This window comes from Brienomyrus brachyistius, chromosome 24, assembly GCF_023856365.1.
Source record: "Brienomyrus brachyistius isolate T26 chromosome 24, BBRACH_0.4, whole genome shotgun sequence".
Lineage (NCBI taxonomy): Eukaryota > Metazoa > Chordata > Actinopteri > Osteoglossiformes > Mormyridae > Brienomyrus > Brienomyrus brachyistius.
The window spans coordinates 8,234,944-8,252,032 of record NC_064556.1 but is presented as its reverse complement, the minus strand read 5'-3'; the positions used below and the strand labels follow the sequence as shown (position 1 = coordinate 8,252,032).

Sequence of the window (17,089 nt, the reverse complement as noted above, 5' to 3'; positions counted from 1 at the left end):
AAATAAACCTCGAAGCCTAACGAACCCCAGTCAAGAAAAGAGCGTCACATTATTAACGATTATCAACCCGCCTTATATTTTTCCTTGTAAAGAAGCAAAAGTGACGTTGGAAAAATCCATTATCACAGAGCGTAATTCTAATTAACACAAACGAGAATATATCATATAAAAAAATTGAAGAATCCGTTTGACGAGCGTTTTACTTTAAAGAAACTTATAAGATAATTCATGAACTATGGTCTATGGCCACCGTTATCTGCGGCTATATAAAATGCATTGAACGGTTACTTTCATTTTCACAGTTGTCTGTAAATCTGCTGCTTTCGATATTGTTCGATATCCGCTACATTTACTGACATCTAAACTGCAATCTCTTCTTTCAATATCTGACGGTAATTCTTTTCAGATTAGGCTCCACATGTAAAGTTCAACGAGGAGAATATTTCACACTTTTAGTTAGCTCCACATTCTCCAGCAATATGAATTAAAAATACAAAGCAAGACGGGAATATCCTTCTGCTCACACAAAACTGCCGGAAAACTGAGGGACCGTCTTAAAAGTGCAATGCCGATCACCATAACACCACTTGTACAGCATGTGTCCTATAACCGTCTATCAATATTGCTGTTGGATAATTTGTAATACTCCTTCATTTTAAATTCAATCAAACCAAGTCCAGTGAGTTCTTCTGGCCCTCTCTCATCTTTCACACCCTTTCAGAAAAGTTTCGCACTCATCTATTTCCCGGAACCCCAGTGTGTCAGACAAAATAATTTTATTATATGGACCAGTGATTTTTTCGTTAAGTGGTGTTTGGTTATGAAACTGCACCCTTAACGATGTTAGTTTTATTTTAAATGAGCAGTATGAGCCAAGTATGAATGATAAGTGAGCTAAGAGAGGCTCAGACCACTGGTACAAAGGAATATCTTACGGAAGATATAACAATGATTGCTTCAGGAAAAATGTTAGAGCGTTACGAGACAACTTAACGTAGAAATTACTAGCCCAGCCCATTTTGTCTTTGTTCTGGGGGAACTTTGGTAAATGATGCCATAGTTCAAGTCTTATTATGTCAATAAATTACTCATATTCCAAGAAGAAAATAAATAAATATGATATGGAAATAAAAAATCACATATTGAACGGCGAAACTCCTAAAAGCTTTGTGACGCTGAGTAATTTGTTATGTAATACTTAAGATCGATCATTAATTGGTGAATGTTTCCCAAATTCCTTGGTAACTAAAATAGTTTGTTATTTCGTTTGTAGATTTACGAGTGTTCAGACTCATTCGTTATTTTCTACATCGTTCTGTATTTGAATTTTGCTTGTTATCCTGTCCCAGTTTGGCTGATCGGCCAAAGCAGATGACAAAACACATTGATGCTCTTTTTTTTGGACAATGTACTAATGATGATGATAATAAGAGGTCAATATTGCAGTATAAAACTATAATGTTAAGTATAAATTAGTGCGAATGGGGCTCATTCTTATAATACCTTCAAATAGAATGAAAAACGATTCATTCAACTAATCTGCGTCAGCAAACTCGGCGGGTTTCACCACTGGCTAGTAGAAATGTGTCCGTCCTAACTGGTACGTGGTACTGGCACCCCCTGAAAATTTGTAAGTTATATTGATAAAATGGTTGATGTCAATGCATAATGGTGTGTGTGGCTCAGCCAATTAGGTTTCCGTTCCTTTTATTTTATTTTCAAGAGCTGTAGTTAGAAGCTTAGTGCAATGTACATACGTCAGCGATGGTGGAAAATGCATTCTAAGAAGGGTACAGTTGCTGTGTAAGTAAGAAATGTAATAATCTTCAATATCTAATAAGGAATAATCTAGGTGTACGATGACATATAACGTGAAGTTGTCTAAAATGTAGTTTGAAACGTAATTGTTTTATGGGTCTCTTGTACTAAATACGGTCTGTAGTGAGCAACTGATCGGTTATCCCAAAAAAGGCTGCAAACACACCAGCCCTTTCTGGGTATGATTGCCCACCCCTGTAGTAGCATATGCAGGTAGTGTGTATTGCATATGTAGGATGTTGTACCCAGTGGTCATTGTGCCATATGATACACTTCGGCACATATATAAAAATAATAATAAAAAAGCATTACTAAAATAAAAAAAAAAGAATATAACCCAAAAATAAAAATAATAAATCATCATCCCTTGTATGTGTACATGTGTGTATTTGTAGCCCTATGCAGACCACTGGGTGTTGTGCAGTTTCTTTATTACACACATAACTTCAGAGGAACAACAGTACAGCACTTTGATGAGGTTCTCCTTCATCACTGACAGGTGTCAGTGCCATAATGGAAGAGTAGAATGACACTACAGCAGTCAGATACGAATCCATGCCTTTGTACTGAGGACCCTTTGGGTCACACTCTTGGATGCATCATTAGAGACTGAGATGTTGAATAAGCACCAGTGGCACCAGTTGAATTGCTCCTGTGTAGGAAATAGGCTGACGTCAATAATATCAAACCAAACACTGCCAAACCTCACCAAAACTGCTACCCTACACACTACAGATCTCCCCCCCCCCACAAAAAATATACCTGACAAACTCAAACAAGGACGAGCCCCCAAATTCTGTTACAATTCTGGCAGCAGGGTGCTGAAATTTGAATTTGACACTGCTGTGACTAACCTGTGCAAGCTTCACCAGTGTAGATACAGTATAGCCAGATTTAACAGGGGATGCCTTTTCTGGCAGCGGGCTGCTAAAACAGGCATCCCCTTTAGTTCACTGCTCCTTCAATAAAACATTCTGCCAATGTCTCTGCGAGTATCTCTGAAATTTTCTGATGGGGGAGGGAGGGGAGTGGATAAACAGACCCTCTTTCGTTAACTGGCGTGTCAGTGTGTGTGTGTGTGTGTGTGATCCTAGAGTGGAAACAACAGTTATTACATTGTAAAACTGCTCCCACTCCTTCTGTAAGCGATTGAGCATAAGGGGAATGGTTCACGATTTATTGTCATATATACTGTATAAGCAGAGGATGTACTAAAATTAATGAAGTCTTTATTTTCCCATAATGGAAAAAGCAATGCAAACATTGTGGTTGTGACTTGTAAACTGTAACATCATGGGTGCAGCCTTCAATCTGCCCCCTACACAGGCCAGTATGGAAAACAGACTCATTGATGGACTTTGGCCACCCTACTCAAGCCAGCATTGATAACAGAGTCATTGGTGGACTTTGTCTTGATCCTGAATCACAGCGTACACCTTGCGTTTAGCAAGTCCACTCTTTTTTCAGTAATGTCAGTTTGCCCAGGGGGGTGGGCACCCAGTTGACCTTGGACCCCCAGAGCTTTTTTTCTCCCTAATTGGGAGTTTTTGGTTCCTCTCCTTGGTTCTCATCTGGCTTTATTTATTTAATTTATTTCCTTCCTTTTCCCAGTTCCGTACAACTCTCTATAATGATGTTGTGATGCATCACAAAACATCTATGTAAAGCACTTTGGGATGACACTGTTGTGAACAGCGCTATATAAAAACAAATTGAATTGAATAAAAATAAATTGAATTGAATATATGTCGTACAGACTGTAGGCTAGTAAACCACATAACTCATTCATTTAGTTTTTCTGTGGATAGATTTCATTAAGTTTAAATTAAATTGTGTAGAAAGATTTCAACATCTGTATAAATATATTAACGTAACTAATAAGTTAACTTATTTTCTATAACTGTTAAATGCCAACTGTACTTCTATGATTTCTTTGTAACGAAGGAAAACTGACGCTGGAAAATCCAATTGTAGTTAACGTCATCAGTTTATTTTTAAATATCTGCTGCAAAAAAAGATTGTATTTGACGGTTATTTTACTTTTAAGTAATTTATAGAATAAGGTGTAACTGCTTTCCTGTTTAAAGTAGGATATAGCATAGCATTTTAAATCAATATTTGAATGGCAATGAGAATTGCTGCAATATTTAATATTTAACTATGGTGTGGCCACAATATTCTGTGCGACCATATAAACCGCTTTGAACTCCTACTTTCATTTTCTGAATTCTCTGTAAGACTGCAGCTTTCCAGGCTCATTTGGAACAGGTGAGTTTGTTAAACAAACAGGCCTATATATTGTACAAAACTGCAGTTTAGTCAAATCTGTAACTCGTTAATTTTGCCTGTCTGTGAAAAGTTTATTTTCTTTTATTAAAATTTTTGGGGAGAGCTGTTAGTTTCTGCTGTTCTCGAATAATAATGATACAGAGAAATTATGTAGATATGTAGAAGGATTTCAAAATCTGTGTTAATATGAGCTTACTCTTGCAATTATTTACTGTTAAGATTGCACTTATATTTTACCTTTTACCACCGTTATCAATGTGACTATATGAAATGCTTTTGAACTTTTACTTTCACTTCCAGAGCTGTCTGCAAAGTACTGCGGCAGTCGAAGGTAGTTTTCAAAAAGGTGAGTTTTTCAGACAAATATTTGTATATTTCAATAGCGTGCAAAATGTAAGAAGCTCCCATAACTCGCCCTGCTTTGTAACGTCTTTGGATGGAATTGATGCTTACCAAACTTCCCCGGGTACGTCCTAACCATGTAAATTTTAAGAAAGATTTCAGGATCTGCATTTATATAATTATTATTTTATTAACGATTATCAACCCGCCTTATATTTTTCCTTGTAAAGAAGCAAAAGTGACGTTGGAAAAATCCATTATCACAGAGCGTAATTCTAATTAACACAAACGAGAATATATCATATAAAAAAATTGAAGAATCCGTTTGACGAGCGTTTTACTTTAAAGAAACTTATAAGATAATTCATGAACTATGGTCTATGGCCACCGTTATCTGCGGCTATATAAAATGCATTGAACGGTTACTTTCATTTTCACAGTTGTCTGTAAATCTGCTGCTTTCGATATTGTTCGATATCCGCTACATTTACTGACATCTAAACTGCAATCTCTTCTTTCAATATCTGACGGTAATTCTTTTCAGATTAGGCTCCACATGTAAAGTTCAACGAGGAGAATATTTCACACTTTTAGTTAGCTCCACATTCTCCAGCAATATGAATTAAAAATACAAAGCAAGACGGGAATATCCTTCTGCTCACACAAAACTGCCGGAAAACTGAGGGACCGTCTTAAAAGTGCAATGCCGATCACCATAACACCACTTGTACAGCATGTGTCCTATAACCGTCTATCAATATTGCTGTTGGATAATTTGTAATACTCCTTCATTTTAAATTCAATCAAACCAAGTCCAGTGAGTTCTTCTGGCCCTCTCTCATCTTTCACACCCTTTCAGAAAAGTTTCGCACTCATCTATTTCCCGGAACCCCAGTGTGTCAGACAAAATAATTTTATTATATGGACCAGTGATTTTTTCGTTAAGTGGTGTTTGGTTATGAAACTGCACCCTTAACGATGTTAGTTTTATTTTAAATGAGCAGTATGAGCCAAGTATGAATGATAAGTGAGCTAAGAGAGGCTCAGACCACTGGTACAAAGGAATATCTTACGGAAGATATAACAATGATTGCTTCAGGAAAAATGTTAGAGCGTTACGAGACAACTTAACGTAGAAATTACTGGCCCAGCCCATTTTGTCTTTGTTCTGGGGGAACTTTGGTAAATGATGCCATAGTTCAAGTCTTATTATCTCAATAAATTACTCATATTCCAAGAAGAAAATAAATAAATATGATATGGAAATAAAAAATCACATATTGAACGGCGAAACTCCTAAAAGCTTTGTGACGCTGAGTAATTTGTTATGTAATACTTAAGATCGATCATTAATTGGTGAATGTTTCCCAAATTCCTTGGTAACTAAAATAGTTTGTTATTTCGTTTGTAGATTTACGAGTGTTCAGACTCATTCGTTATTTTCTACATCGTTCTGTATTTGAATTTTGCTTGTTATCCTGTCCCAGTTTGGCTGATCGGCCAAAGCAGATGACAAAACACATTGATGCTCTTTTTTTTGGACAATGTACTAATGATGATGATAATAAGAGGTCAATATTGCAGTATAAAACTATAATGTTAAGTATAAATTAGTGCGAATGGGGCTCATTCTTATAATACCTTCAAATAGAATGAAAAACGATTCATTCAACTAATCTGCGTCAGCAAACTCGGCGGGTTTCACCACTGGCTAGTAGAAATGTGTCCGTCCTAACTGGTACGTGGTACTGGCACCCCCTGAAAATTTGTAAGTTATATTGATAAAATGGTTGATGTCAATGCATAATGGTGTGTGTGGCTCAGCCAATTAGGTTTCCGTTCCTTTTATCCTTTTATTCCTATTTATTTTTTGCCATTGGGCCCTTGAGCAATGCCCGTAACCTCAGTATCTCCAGGGCCTTGCTGATCATGATTTCTGAATTGTGTTGCTTTGGATTAAACAGGTCCAGAAGTTGGTGTTTGGAAAATGGGAGGCGGCAGCAGTAAGCCTACTGAACCATCCAACTTTACTGTAACCCACCAAAGAGCGATGCCTGTGCAGCAAGTGGTGCGAGTGGTGGAACAGGAGAGGAAACCAAAGATCCTTGATAAACCATGGAGGGATGTTATGTGGGACGAGAGGTATTAAGTCCATTTTTATCAAGTATAATTAACATTTCTTTTACTAATATCACATAATTTTATCCATATATTTTTCAAATATGCATGAGTACTATAACCTTCTCCTCCCAGAGACAGACACATGCACGCACACACAGACACACACAATTTTAAAGTCAAAAGTAAAGTCGAGGTACAGCCTCCTCAGCTTCCTGAGAGTTCCTCTCACTTTTGTGCATGACAGTTGGTCCAACCTTTCCTCTGAGAGGTATATGACACACTCATTTGTAAATCAATACCGCATGGACAACTCACTATTGCTTTAAAAAAAATCAATTGGCTTTATCCTGTCTCATATTTTCCTACATGAGATACTTTCCTCTGATCCCACCCAACAAAGAAATGCAGTCATGTTTTCAATAAAACTAAAACAGACCTAATATAAACCTCCTGAAGGGGTGGTTTAAATATGACTGCTAATCCAGCTTTACACTTGATTTCAATTCACTGGTACAATAGACTTGAATTTAATCTAGGTTTAAGTGGAAATTAAACTGAGATTGACAAGGTTTAGATTTAACTAAGAGTAATTGTAAACTAAATTTAAACTAAGTTTAAACTTTGGTGCAATGGAATTTGTAGATAAATCTTGATTTAATCCAGTTTAAAAGTTAAACCATGTTGGTGCAATCCAGCCATAGCGTGTTAAGACAATGTGTCTCCACCTCTTCCCAGATTACAAGCTCATATGGGTGGCACACAGGTACAAAATGAGTGGCCCATATCTGCCCCATTTTAATGTCCTCTCATTTAAACTCATTTGAACATTCAGCTGCTGTGTTTTACTAACCCACCATAATGAGAAAGAGTCAGACCAACAGGGGCTTTTCTGTTTTCATGCAAGTTCTAGCTCCTGATAATCAAAGAACTGTGTTCATGTAAGTTGGTAAATATTGAAAAACTGAAAAAACATCTTTATAGATGTATTTATTTAAGCATGAATAAAATAAGTTTCTCTAATCAGGGTAAAAAAGAACCAGTCAAGCTCTTCTGAAAACCACCTGTGGTGTAAAAGTGAGTGAAATGTGTGGCACCAGTCACCAAACACAGATTACGAAGCTAGACTTTGTTAGACTGCATAACATAATTATTTAGCAGGGCTGAGAAAAGGTGAGAGCTATCTTAATGATCGAAGGAGTGTATTTCCCTTAAAGCAGATATAATGGGTCGTGGCCTTATTGCTTTTAGACCACAACTTGGGATAGAATCCATCCATCCATCCATTATCTTCCGCTGAATCCAAGGTCTAGTCGCGGGGGCAGCAGTCTCAGCAGGGAAACCCAGACTTCCCTCTCCCCGGCCACTTCATCTAGCTCCTCTGGGGGAATTCCGAGGCGTTCCCAGGCCAGCCGAGCGACATAGTCCCTCCAGCGTGTCCTGGGTCTTCTCCAGGGCCTTCCCCCAGGGAGGCGTCCAGGAGGCATCCTAATCAGATGCCTGAGCCACCTCATCTGGCTCCTTTCAATGCGGAGGAGCAGCGGCTCTACTCTGAGTCCCTCCCGAATGACTGAGCTCCTCACCCTATCTCTAAGGGAGAGCCCAGTCACCCTGCGGAGAAAACTCATTTCGGCCACTTGCACTCGCAATTTTGTTCTTTCGGTCACTACACATAGCTCATGACCATAGGTGAGGGTAGGAACGTAGATCGACTGGTAAATCGAGAGCTTTGCCTTTTGGCTCAGCTCTTTCTTCACCATGACAGACCGATGCAGCGCTCGCATCACTGCTGATGCCGCACCGATCCGCCTGTCGATCTCCCGCTCCATTCTTCCTTCACTTGTGAACAAGGATCCCCTCCCTGACACGGAAAGAGCACTCCACCCTTTTCCGGCTGAGGACCATGGCCTCGGATTTGATTTTCATCCCAGCCGCTTCACACTCAGCTGCAAACTGCTCCAGTGAGAGCTGAAGGTCACGGTCCGATGAGGCTAACAGAACCACATCATCTGCAAAAAGCAGAGACCTAATCCTGAGGTCACCAAACCGGACACCCTCAACGCCCTGGCTGCGCCTAGAAATTCCGTCCATAAAAGTTATGAACAGAATCGATGATAAAGGGCAGCCCTGGCGGAGTCCAACCCTCACCGGGAACGAGTCCGACTTACTGCCGACAATGCGGACCCAGCTCTGGCACTGGTTGTAGATGGCCCGAACAGCTCTTATAATGCAGCCTGGCACCCTATACTCCCGGAGCACTCCCCACAGGACTCCCCGAGGGACGCGGTCGAATGCCTTCTCCAAGTCCACAAAACACATGTAAACTGGTTGGGCAAACTCCCACACACCCTCCAGGACCCTGCCGAGAGTATAGAGCTGGTCCACTGTTCCATGGCCAGGGTGAAAACCACACTGCTCCTCCTGAATCCGAGGTTCGACTATCCGACGGACCCTCCTCTCCAGCACCCCTGAATAGACCTTACCAGGGAAGCTGAGTAGTGTGATCCCCCTATAGTTGGAACACACCCTATGGTTCCCTTTCTTGAAGAGGGGGACCACCACCCCGGTCTGCCAATCCAGAGGCACCGTCCCCGATGTCCACGCAATGCCGTAGATGCGTGTCAACCAAGACAGCCCCGCAACATCCAGAGCCTTGAGGAACTCCGGGCGGATCTCATCCACCCCCGGGGCCCGGCCACCGAGGAGCTTTTTAACCACCTCAGCAACCTCTATCCCAGAGATAGGTGAGTCCGACCCCAAGTCCTCAGACTCTGCTTCCTCATTTAATGGCGTGTCGGTGGGATTGAGGAGGTCTTCGAAGTATTCCTTACACCGATCCACAACGTCCCGAGCTGAGGTCAGCAGCGCACCACCTCCACTATAAACAGTGTTGATGCTGCACCGCTTTCCCGCCCTGAGACGCCGGATGGTGGACCAGAATCTCCTCGAAGCCATCCGGAAGTCGTTCTCCATGGCCTCGCCAAACTCCTCCCATACCTGAGATTTTGCCTCAGCGACTGCCGAAGCCGCGTTCTGCTTAGCCTGCCGGTACCTATCAGCTGCCTCCGGAGTCCCACAGGGCAAAAAGGCCCGATAGGACTCCTTCTTCAGCTTGACGGCATCCTTCACCGCCGGTGTCCACCAGCGGGTTCGGGGATTGCCGCCGTGACAGGCACCGGCCACCTTACGACCACAGCTCCAGTCAGCCGCCTCAACAATGGAGGCACGGAACATAGCCCATTCGGACTCAATGTCCCCCGCCTCCCCCGGGACATGGGCGAAGTTCTGCTGGAGGTTGGAGTTGAAGCTCCTCCTGACAGGGGATTCCGCAGGCGTTCCCAGCAAACCCTCACTATACGCTTGGGTGTACCAGGTCTGACCGGCTTCCTCCCCCACCAGCGGAGCCAACCCACCACCAGGTGGTGATCAGTTGACAGCTCCGCCCCTCTCCTCACCCGAGTGTCCAATACATGCGGCCGCAAGTCCAATGACACGACCACAAAGTCGATCATCGAACTGCGGTCTAGGGTGTCCTGGTGCCAAGTACACATATAGACACCCTTATGCTTGAAAATGGTGTTCATTATGGATAATCCGTGACGAGCACAGAAGTCCAATAACAAAACACCACTCAGGTTCAGATCAGTGGGGCCGTTCCTCCCAATCATGCCCCTCCAGGTCTCACTGTTATTGCCCACGTAAGCATTGAAATCCCCCAGTAGAACAAGAGAGTCCCCGGGAGGAGCGCTCTCCAACACCCCTTCCAAGGACTCCAAAAAGGGTAGGTTTCTGAACAGGACCCGTCCCCCCACCCGAAGGCGAAGGGAGGCTACCCTTTCGTCCACCGCGGTAAACCCCAATGTACAGGTGCCCAGCCAAGGGGCAATAAGTATGCCCACAACTGCTCGGCGCCTCTCCCCGTGAGCAACTCCAGAGTGGAAGAGGGTCCAACCCCCTTCGAGGAGACTGGTTCCAGAGCCCAAGCCGTGTGTCGAGGTGAGCCCGACTACATCTAGTCGGAACCTCAAAGCCTCGCACACCAGCTCAGGCTCCTTCCCCACTAGAGAGGTCACATTCCATGTCCCTAGAGCTAGCTTCTGCAGTCGAGGATCAGACTGCCAAGGACCCACCTTCGGCTACTGCTCAACTCACACTGCACCCGACCCCTTTGGCCCCTCCTACAGGTGGTAAGCCCATTGGAGGGGGGACCCACATGCTTTTTTCGGGCTGTGCCCGACCAGGCCCCATGGGTGTAGGCCTGGTCACCAGGCACTCGCCATTGAGCCCCACCCCCAGGCCTGGGTCCAGGAGGGGGCCCCGGTGACCCATGTCCGGGCGAGGGAAAACATGTGTCCATGTCGTTTCTCATCATAAGGGGTCTTTTGAGCCGCACTTTGTCTGGTTCCTCACCCAGGACCTGTTTGCCTTGGGTGACCCTACCAGGGGCATAAAGCCCCAGGCAACTTAGCTCCTGGGATCATTGGAACACGTAAACCCCTCCACGACGATAAGGTCTCGGCTCCAGGAGGGGTTGGGATAGAATAACAAATCAAATCACTTTGCTCATTTAATATGCAGATTTTCATTAAGCTTAATCTTCAGAAACCCACCATGATCGAGGATGGTATGGCACTGATATTAGTCTACACCACATTTTATTATAAATTTTTTTGGGTTCGCATGTGCTAGCTGGTCTAATTAATGTAGTGGTTATATATGTGCACCCCCAAAGAAATCTCAATTGTTTAGGTATATAGGGTCTTGATGCTTTTCTTAGAGAACCTAGGTTAAGAAGAGAAACAAAATAGTTGGTTTTCCCCTAGCATTTTAGCAACTTCTTTATCCATTGATTTAATGTTGAATTAGAGTATGTATGCACACAAAAAGGTATCACAACTGTCCTAACACCTTTCCACATATGTTAATCATCCAAGGGCAGGACTGGCAATCAAATAAACCCCCACACCATTAAGATATGTACCATTCTGGAGACATGCCCTGTATGTCTCCAAGAGTTTTTCTCTGACTTGACGCCAACATACTATACAGCCACCAGGACCACAGCACTCTACTCTTCAAGACCAGTCAGCACGAAGCCATCAAAACTTAAACATAAAACAAGAAAAATCTGTGAGGTTCTTGTTGGTCAGAGTCTTTCTCATGATGGTGGGTAAATGTGGGATGGCTCTTCTGATCCTCATGACTGCTTGTGTGCATATTAAAATGGGGCAGATATGTGGATATGCTGCCCTCCTAATGGTGTTTAATAACCAGAAGTAGACAGCCATCCAAACTCCCGCAGTAAACAACACGAGAGTCAGGACGTAGCTTTCTTGCTGAGATTAATATTGACTCTTATAGAGCATGTTGGTCTGGTAGATGAGAGTAAACCTGAAATACCAGAAATAATGATATCAGAACATAACATATATAAACATATATTCTGTAAGGCATCACAGGTAAGGTCTAAGTCACACAATTGCACTCAAAACATACAGAAAGCAACATGTCACTAAAGGTTAAAGCACAGAACGTCGGTCAGTAAATATCACTCAGCAATTGAGATAAACTAAATGCAAACACAAACATCCCATTAGCAGCAACAGGCAATACTCACGATGGGTCAAATCAATGATTGCAACAGATTGAAAAGCGCTGTATTGGGCCTCCCTGCACCTAATACATGGCACCACTTCCTGCTTCCTGTACAACTGCAATACCACCTTTTACCAAGGGCAATGCTAAAAAGATGAAACATTAAACAGACTGCCCCTAGGGGCAGAACAGTGGAGGTAGAGACTCATATACTTAACACCCTGTGGTGTAAATTGAACACTATAAGAGTTAATAAATATTAACATTGTCATAGCAACACTCACTGCACACTTTAAAGTGTTAAAGGTAACACTGAATGGTGTGGACCCATATTGGCACCATGCAGTGTTAATTTAACACTGGCACATTTGCTGTGTGTATATATCATCTACCTTGTGTTTATGTATCACCGTTTTGTATATTCTGCCTTATATTTTATCTGTCTGTTAATGCCCAAACTGTTAACTGTCTTTTGTCGTGGTATATCCAATAGTAGTAAGCTGTGCCAATACAAATGCGTGTGGCAAGATTGATTCTGATTCTGAAGATTCTGACCTCATGGTTATGTCGCCATGGGCCCCTTCAGCAAGGCCCTTAACCCTAATTGCTCCAGGGACTGACTGATCCTGCTCTCATACATTTTGTGTAGCTTTGGCTAAAAGCATATGCTATAAATATATAAAGAGTAAATAACCACATTTTGAGACCAATGTGAGATACGTCATGAAATGGTTCCAGTAGCACATGGCTAATGAGGAAGATATGTTATCAGATATGGGATTTTTTTGTATCTCATAGGAATTTTAACTCATTTCCATTTCCAATATCTCTTCCTTTAGTGCACGAACCAAAATCTTGAAATTCCTGAAAGAGTACAAGCCTCCTGTTGATTCGGTGCCTCAGGCTCGGATTCTTCTAATTGGTTTAGTTGGTGCTGGAAAATCAAGCTTCTTCAACTCCATCAACTCAGTCTTCCGTGGCAACATAACAAGCCAAGCTGAAGCAGGAGACATGGGAACCAGCCTTTCCTTGAAGGTAATCTGCACAAGCGGTGTTGCTGCTCATACTTGATGATGATGATGATGATGATGATGATGATGAAACCCTTTATTGCTGTTGCAATATACCATGTCACTAGTCACGAGTACCAGCGAAAAAACTGGCCATCAACCCGACAATACATATACACAAACATCACAGTAGGGGGTAGACCGGTCGGGAGACAGGGGAAGAGAGAAGAAAAGAAACAGAGTAACATGAGGAGAGAGGAGGAGAATAAAAAAACAGCCCCCAGACTGTACTCCAGTGGGGAGGACATTGTGGGAACCGAAAAAAACACCTCAGCAACATAAGCACATGGTCACTACGCCTTACAACATAAAAATGACACGACTTGCAACGGGTGAGGGAAAAGGGGTGGTGGAGGTAGTCCAGCAGAGACAGACAGCCATCCGGTCCTGCAGCCATGGAGGCGCTGGTCAACAGACCCGCCTGTTCACGCTGGGGGTATGAAGCGGCGAAGGCGTTGGATGGGGGGGAGGGTGCGGTAAGTCCTTGGGATCGGGGGAGAGGAATGCAAGAGAGTCTCACTGCCTTGTTCTTCAGGGGGAGTTGTTAGTTCAGCAGCGGCCTTGGCCGAGGCCAGTGCTGATTGGGGGGAGCCAAAACCTGATAGAATAGGGTTGTTTGGGTTTCCGTACGAGAAGCTGTAATTTCCAGCTCCACTAATGTCCACGCTAATGTCCACGCTGGTCTCTGCCATCCAATAAGTTTTGCAAAGCTGTGAGCTTCTCCATGATGTTATCCAGTTTCACAGTCTGAGTGCTAACAGCTCTGCCCACTTCATCAATCATTCCGGCCAGCCTAGTGGGGCTTTGAGCGGCTGTCACCGTCTTCTTCAATCTTTGATAAACCAGGGCAATGCCTAATCCAATCAGCATAATACCTGTAATCATGGTTCCGAATAGGTAGATGTCTTCAATGTCCTCCACGGAAAGAGCTGCCAGGCACACGACCCTCCACCGCTCCCATCCGTCCATCGTGTAGCCAGCAGCATACGTTCCCGCCGGACAGTTAGGTTCCCCCGAACCTAGGCTTCTCGTCGAGAAGATGGTGTCAATTGCGTTGAGAGACCAGCTGATCAAATCCATCGTTTTTCGTAGTTTGGAGAGCAGGGCTGAGAGAGTCTCTCAAGTATAAGACAGTAGACTAGACGAGACGAGAGGAGCGAAGCAGGGAAGATAAGGGGATGGAGAGGGAGAGAAGTGCGACTGCCTCCGCTGAGAGCCAAACGAGAAAGTGACTTCCATGCACAGTTAACCTAAATCTGGGCAGATTGACAGTTATGTCCACCAGCAGGAAGTGAAACCATATTGCTCAGGTCCTTCGCTTTCAGTCTTTCACGTTTGTATGAGGCTGTGGTATGAAATATCTCAGACTTGTTGCGTCCTTGTAATTTTGTAATTCTCTTGCAGCATTCTCTATATTCTGCCCACTGCTCCAATTGTGATAAATATTGCAATTTAAAAGTTAAAAATAAATTAGTTTCTCACAAACATGTCTATGAGTGATTTAAACAACAAGGTGAATATGATTGTATGCAGAGCTCATATAAAGGTTGTGGCGGTAAATTTTAAATTAATTCTAAATATGTACTTCCTAAGTTTTTTGTTTCCTATAACAGAATATAAATGTTCTACCAAAACCTAACCTCCGCTCTCAGTGAATTTTGCCACCATGATTAATAACTCAAGAGCACAAATTATTAATTTGAGCACATGGGTTAGTAACTCGAGAGCACAAATTACTACAGATTAGTAATTTGAGAGCATGGATTAGTAATTCGAGAGCATGACATAGTAACTTGAGCGCACGTATTAGTAACTCAAGAGCATGGATTAGTAACTTGAGAGCATGGATTAGTAACTTGAGAGCACAAATTAGTAACTCAAGAGTACAAAGTTCTTTTAAATCAGAGCTAGATAAGATTTTATCAACTCTGAGCTACTGTATTAGTTAAGTTCTCCCCAAATGAGCTAGATGGGCCAAATGGCCTCCTTTCATTTGTAAATTTCTTATGTTCTTATGTAACAGACTGGTCCTGGAGAGCTAATGTCCGGTAGGTTTTCTATCCTACCTGGCTACCAGGAGCAGGCGTGGTTCATCAGAAGCCAGGTAGGATAGAAAGCCTGCTGGATAGTAGCTCTCCTGGACCAGAGTTAGAGACTTCTGCATTACACAGACTGTTTATTGCAGAAACAGACATTCAGACAAGAATTCGACTCGCGGTTCTGGTCATTGTGGTGCCGGAAGGGTCAGGTACCAGGGTAATCTGTCCTACACAGACATGGGAGACAGGAGGCTAGGACAGCGATACAATCCAAGGGAGAAAGGTAAAAGGCAGGACTGGGATCAAAAAGGCAGGTCAGGTCTAGACAAAGAACACAAGAAAACTGCTCAATAAGTAACATCTAGATCAACCAAACCTCACACAGTCTGAGAGTGAGCATGGGTTTAATGAGAACTGGCCAGGTATCCCCAGTCAAGGGTTAATCACACTGCATTGGCACATGGAACATGACATTTGTTCTGAAACACAATATGGATCAATCTCACAAACTCATTACCACAAAATATCAATCTTCTCTCATTTTTAAAAATAGTTTTATGACAGATGCACGTATTATTGTCTAAAATGTTCATTTTGCCTCAGTTGTAGTTAAACAATTGTGGAATAAAACAAACTAACAATACAAAACAACTGAAGAAATTAAAATATGTCTTACTATACTAATTGTGTGACATCTGATGAGGGAGGCAACAGTGAGCTGAACAAACAGCTTTTTTTTTAATTGGGACACGAACAACCAGAAAATAAATGAGCATGAGACGTATGAAACGGGTCCAGGAAACAAGGAACAACGAGGGGATCAGGGAAGGGAAGAGAGACACTGGAAAGATCATTATTAAATCATTATTAAATCTGGCTCCAGGCTTCCCAATAACCTCAACTACAGGGGTCTATCTGGCCTGCAACAAGATTTTTAATCATTACTAAATCTGGTGATGATTTGTTCTCTACACAAAATAAAAAACTAATCGCCTTGTTGAACTTTAACATTCTGGCTGTTTAGCGGATTATCTGCATTTTTGTGTGTGTGTGGGGTGGGGGGTGTCATGCCCGGCTCGTACGATCCTCGTATGTGCCACGCCCCCTGATTATCCACGTGTGCTTCCCCAATCATGCACAGCTGTACCTTGTATTTCGCCATGTCTTTTGTCTATATCAGTCCACGTCTTGCCCTTACCCGTGTTTGTCCGTCATTGATATTCGATAATGTTAGCGATGTCCTGTTCTCCCCGTAGTCGTCTTCCCCTTAATAAATCCCCAGTTTTCCCCTTATTTTGCCTATCTGCCTCGTCCTTCCCTGCCTCCTACCCGCCTACCTGCCCATCTATACCCGCGAACCCTGACTGGGAGGGTCAGCTTTTGGATAACCTCAATTTTATACAAATCTGTAACTGCAATCAAAACAGTAAAAACACCGAATGGTTTCTTATGGGGGGGCGGCATGGTGGTGCAGTGGTTAGCACTGTCGCCTCACACCTCTGGGACCCGGGTTCGAGTCTCCGCCTGGGTCACATGTGTGCGGAGTTTGCATGTTCTCCCCGTGTCGTCGTGGGGTTTCCTCCGGGTACTCCGGTTTACCCCCACAGTCCAAAAACATGCTGAGGCTAATTGGAGTTGCTGAATTGCCCATAGGTGTGCATGTGTGAGTGAATGGTGTGTGAGTGTGCCCTGCGATGGGCTGGCCCCCCATCCTGGGTTGTTCCCTGCCTCGTGCCCATTGATTCCGGGATAGGCTCCGGACCCCCCGCGACCCAATAGGATAAGCGGTTTGGAAAATGGATGGATGGATGGGTTTCT

General features: G+C 43.1%; 2 protein-coding genes across 7 annotated transcripts in view; both read left to right on the top strand.

Moving 5' to 3' along the window:
* Positions 1-17,089, top strand: part of LOC125720161 (interferon-induced protein 44-like) — a 518,912-nt gene that overhangs the window by 25,028 nt on the left and 476,795 nt on the right. The gene's annotated exons all lie outside the window — the stretch shown is intronic.
* The window catches only part of LOC125720156 (interferon-induced protein 44-like), a 100,538-nt gene that overhangs the window by 79,768 nt on the left and 3,681 nt on the right, over positions 1-17,089 (top strand). The window contains exons 1-4 of one of the 5 annotated variants that reach the window (XM_048995328.1): positions 3,986-4,086; positions 4,408-4,453; positions 6,414-6,591; positions 13,002-13,197. The exons of 2 other annotated variants lie outside the window; for them this stretch is intronic. In XM_048995328.1, coding sequence (XP_048851285.1) covers positions 6,437-6,591; positions 13,002-13,197 — 351 coding nt within the window. In that variant the 5' untranslated portion in view covers positions 3,986-4,086; positions 4,408-4,453; positions 6,414-6,436. Of the gene's footprint in view, positions 1-3,985; positions 4,087-4,407; positions 4,454-6,413; positions 6,592-13,001; positions 13,198-17,089 lie in introns of those variants that run through there. 2 more of the 5 variants (XM_048995329.1, XM_048995331.1) reach the window with 2 other exon arrangements.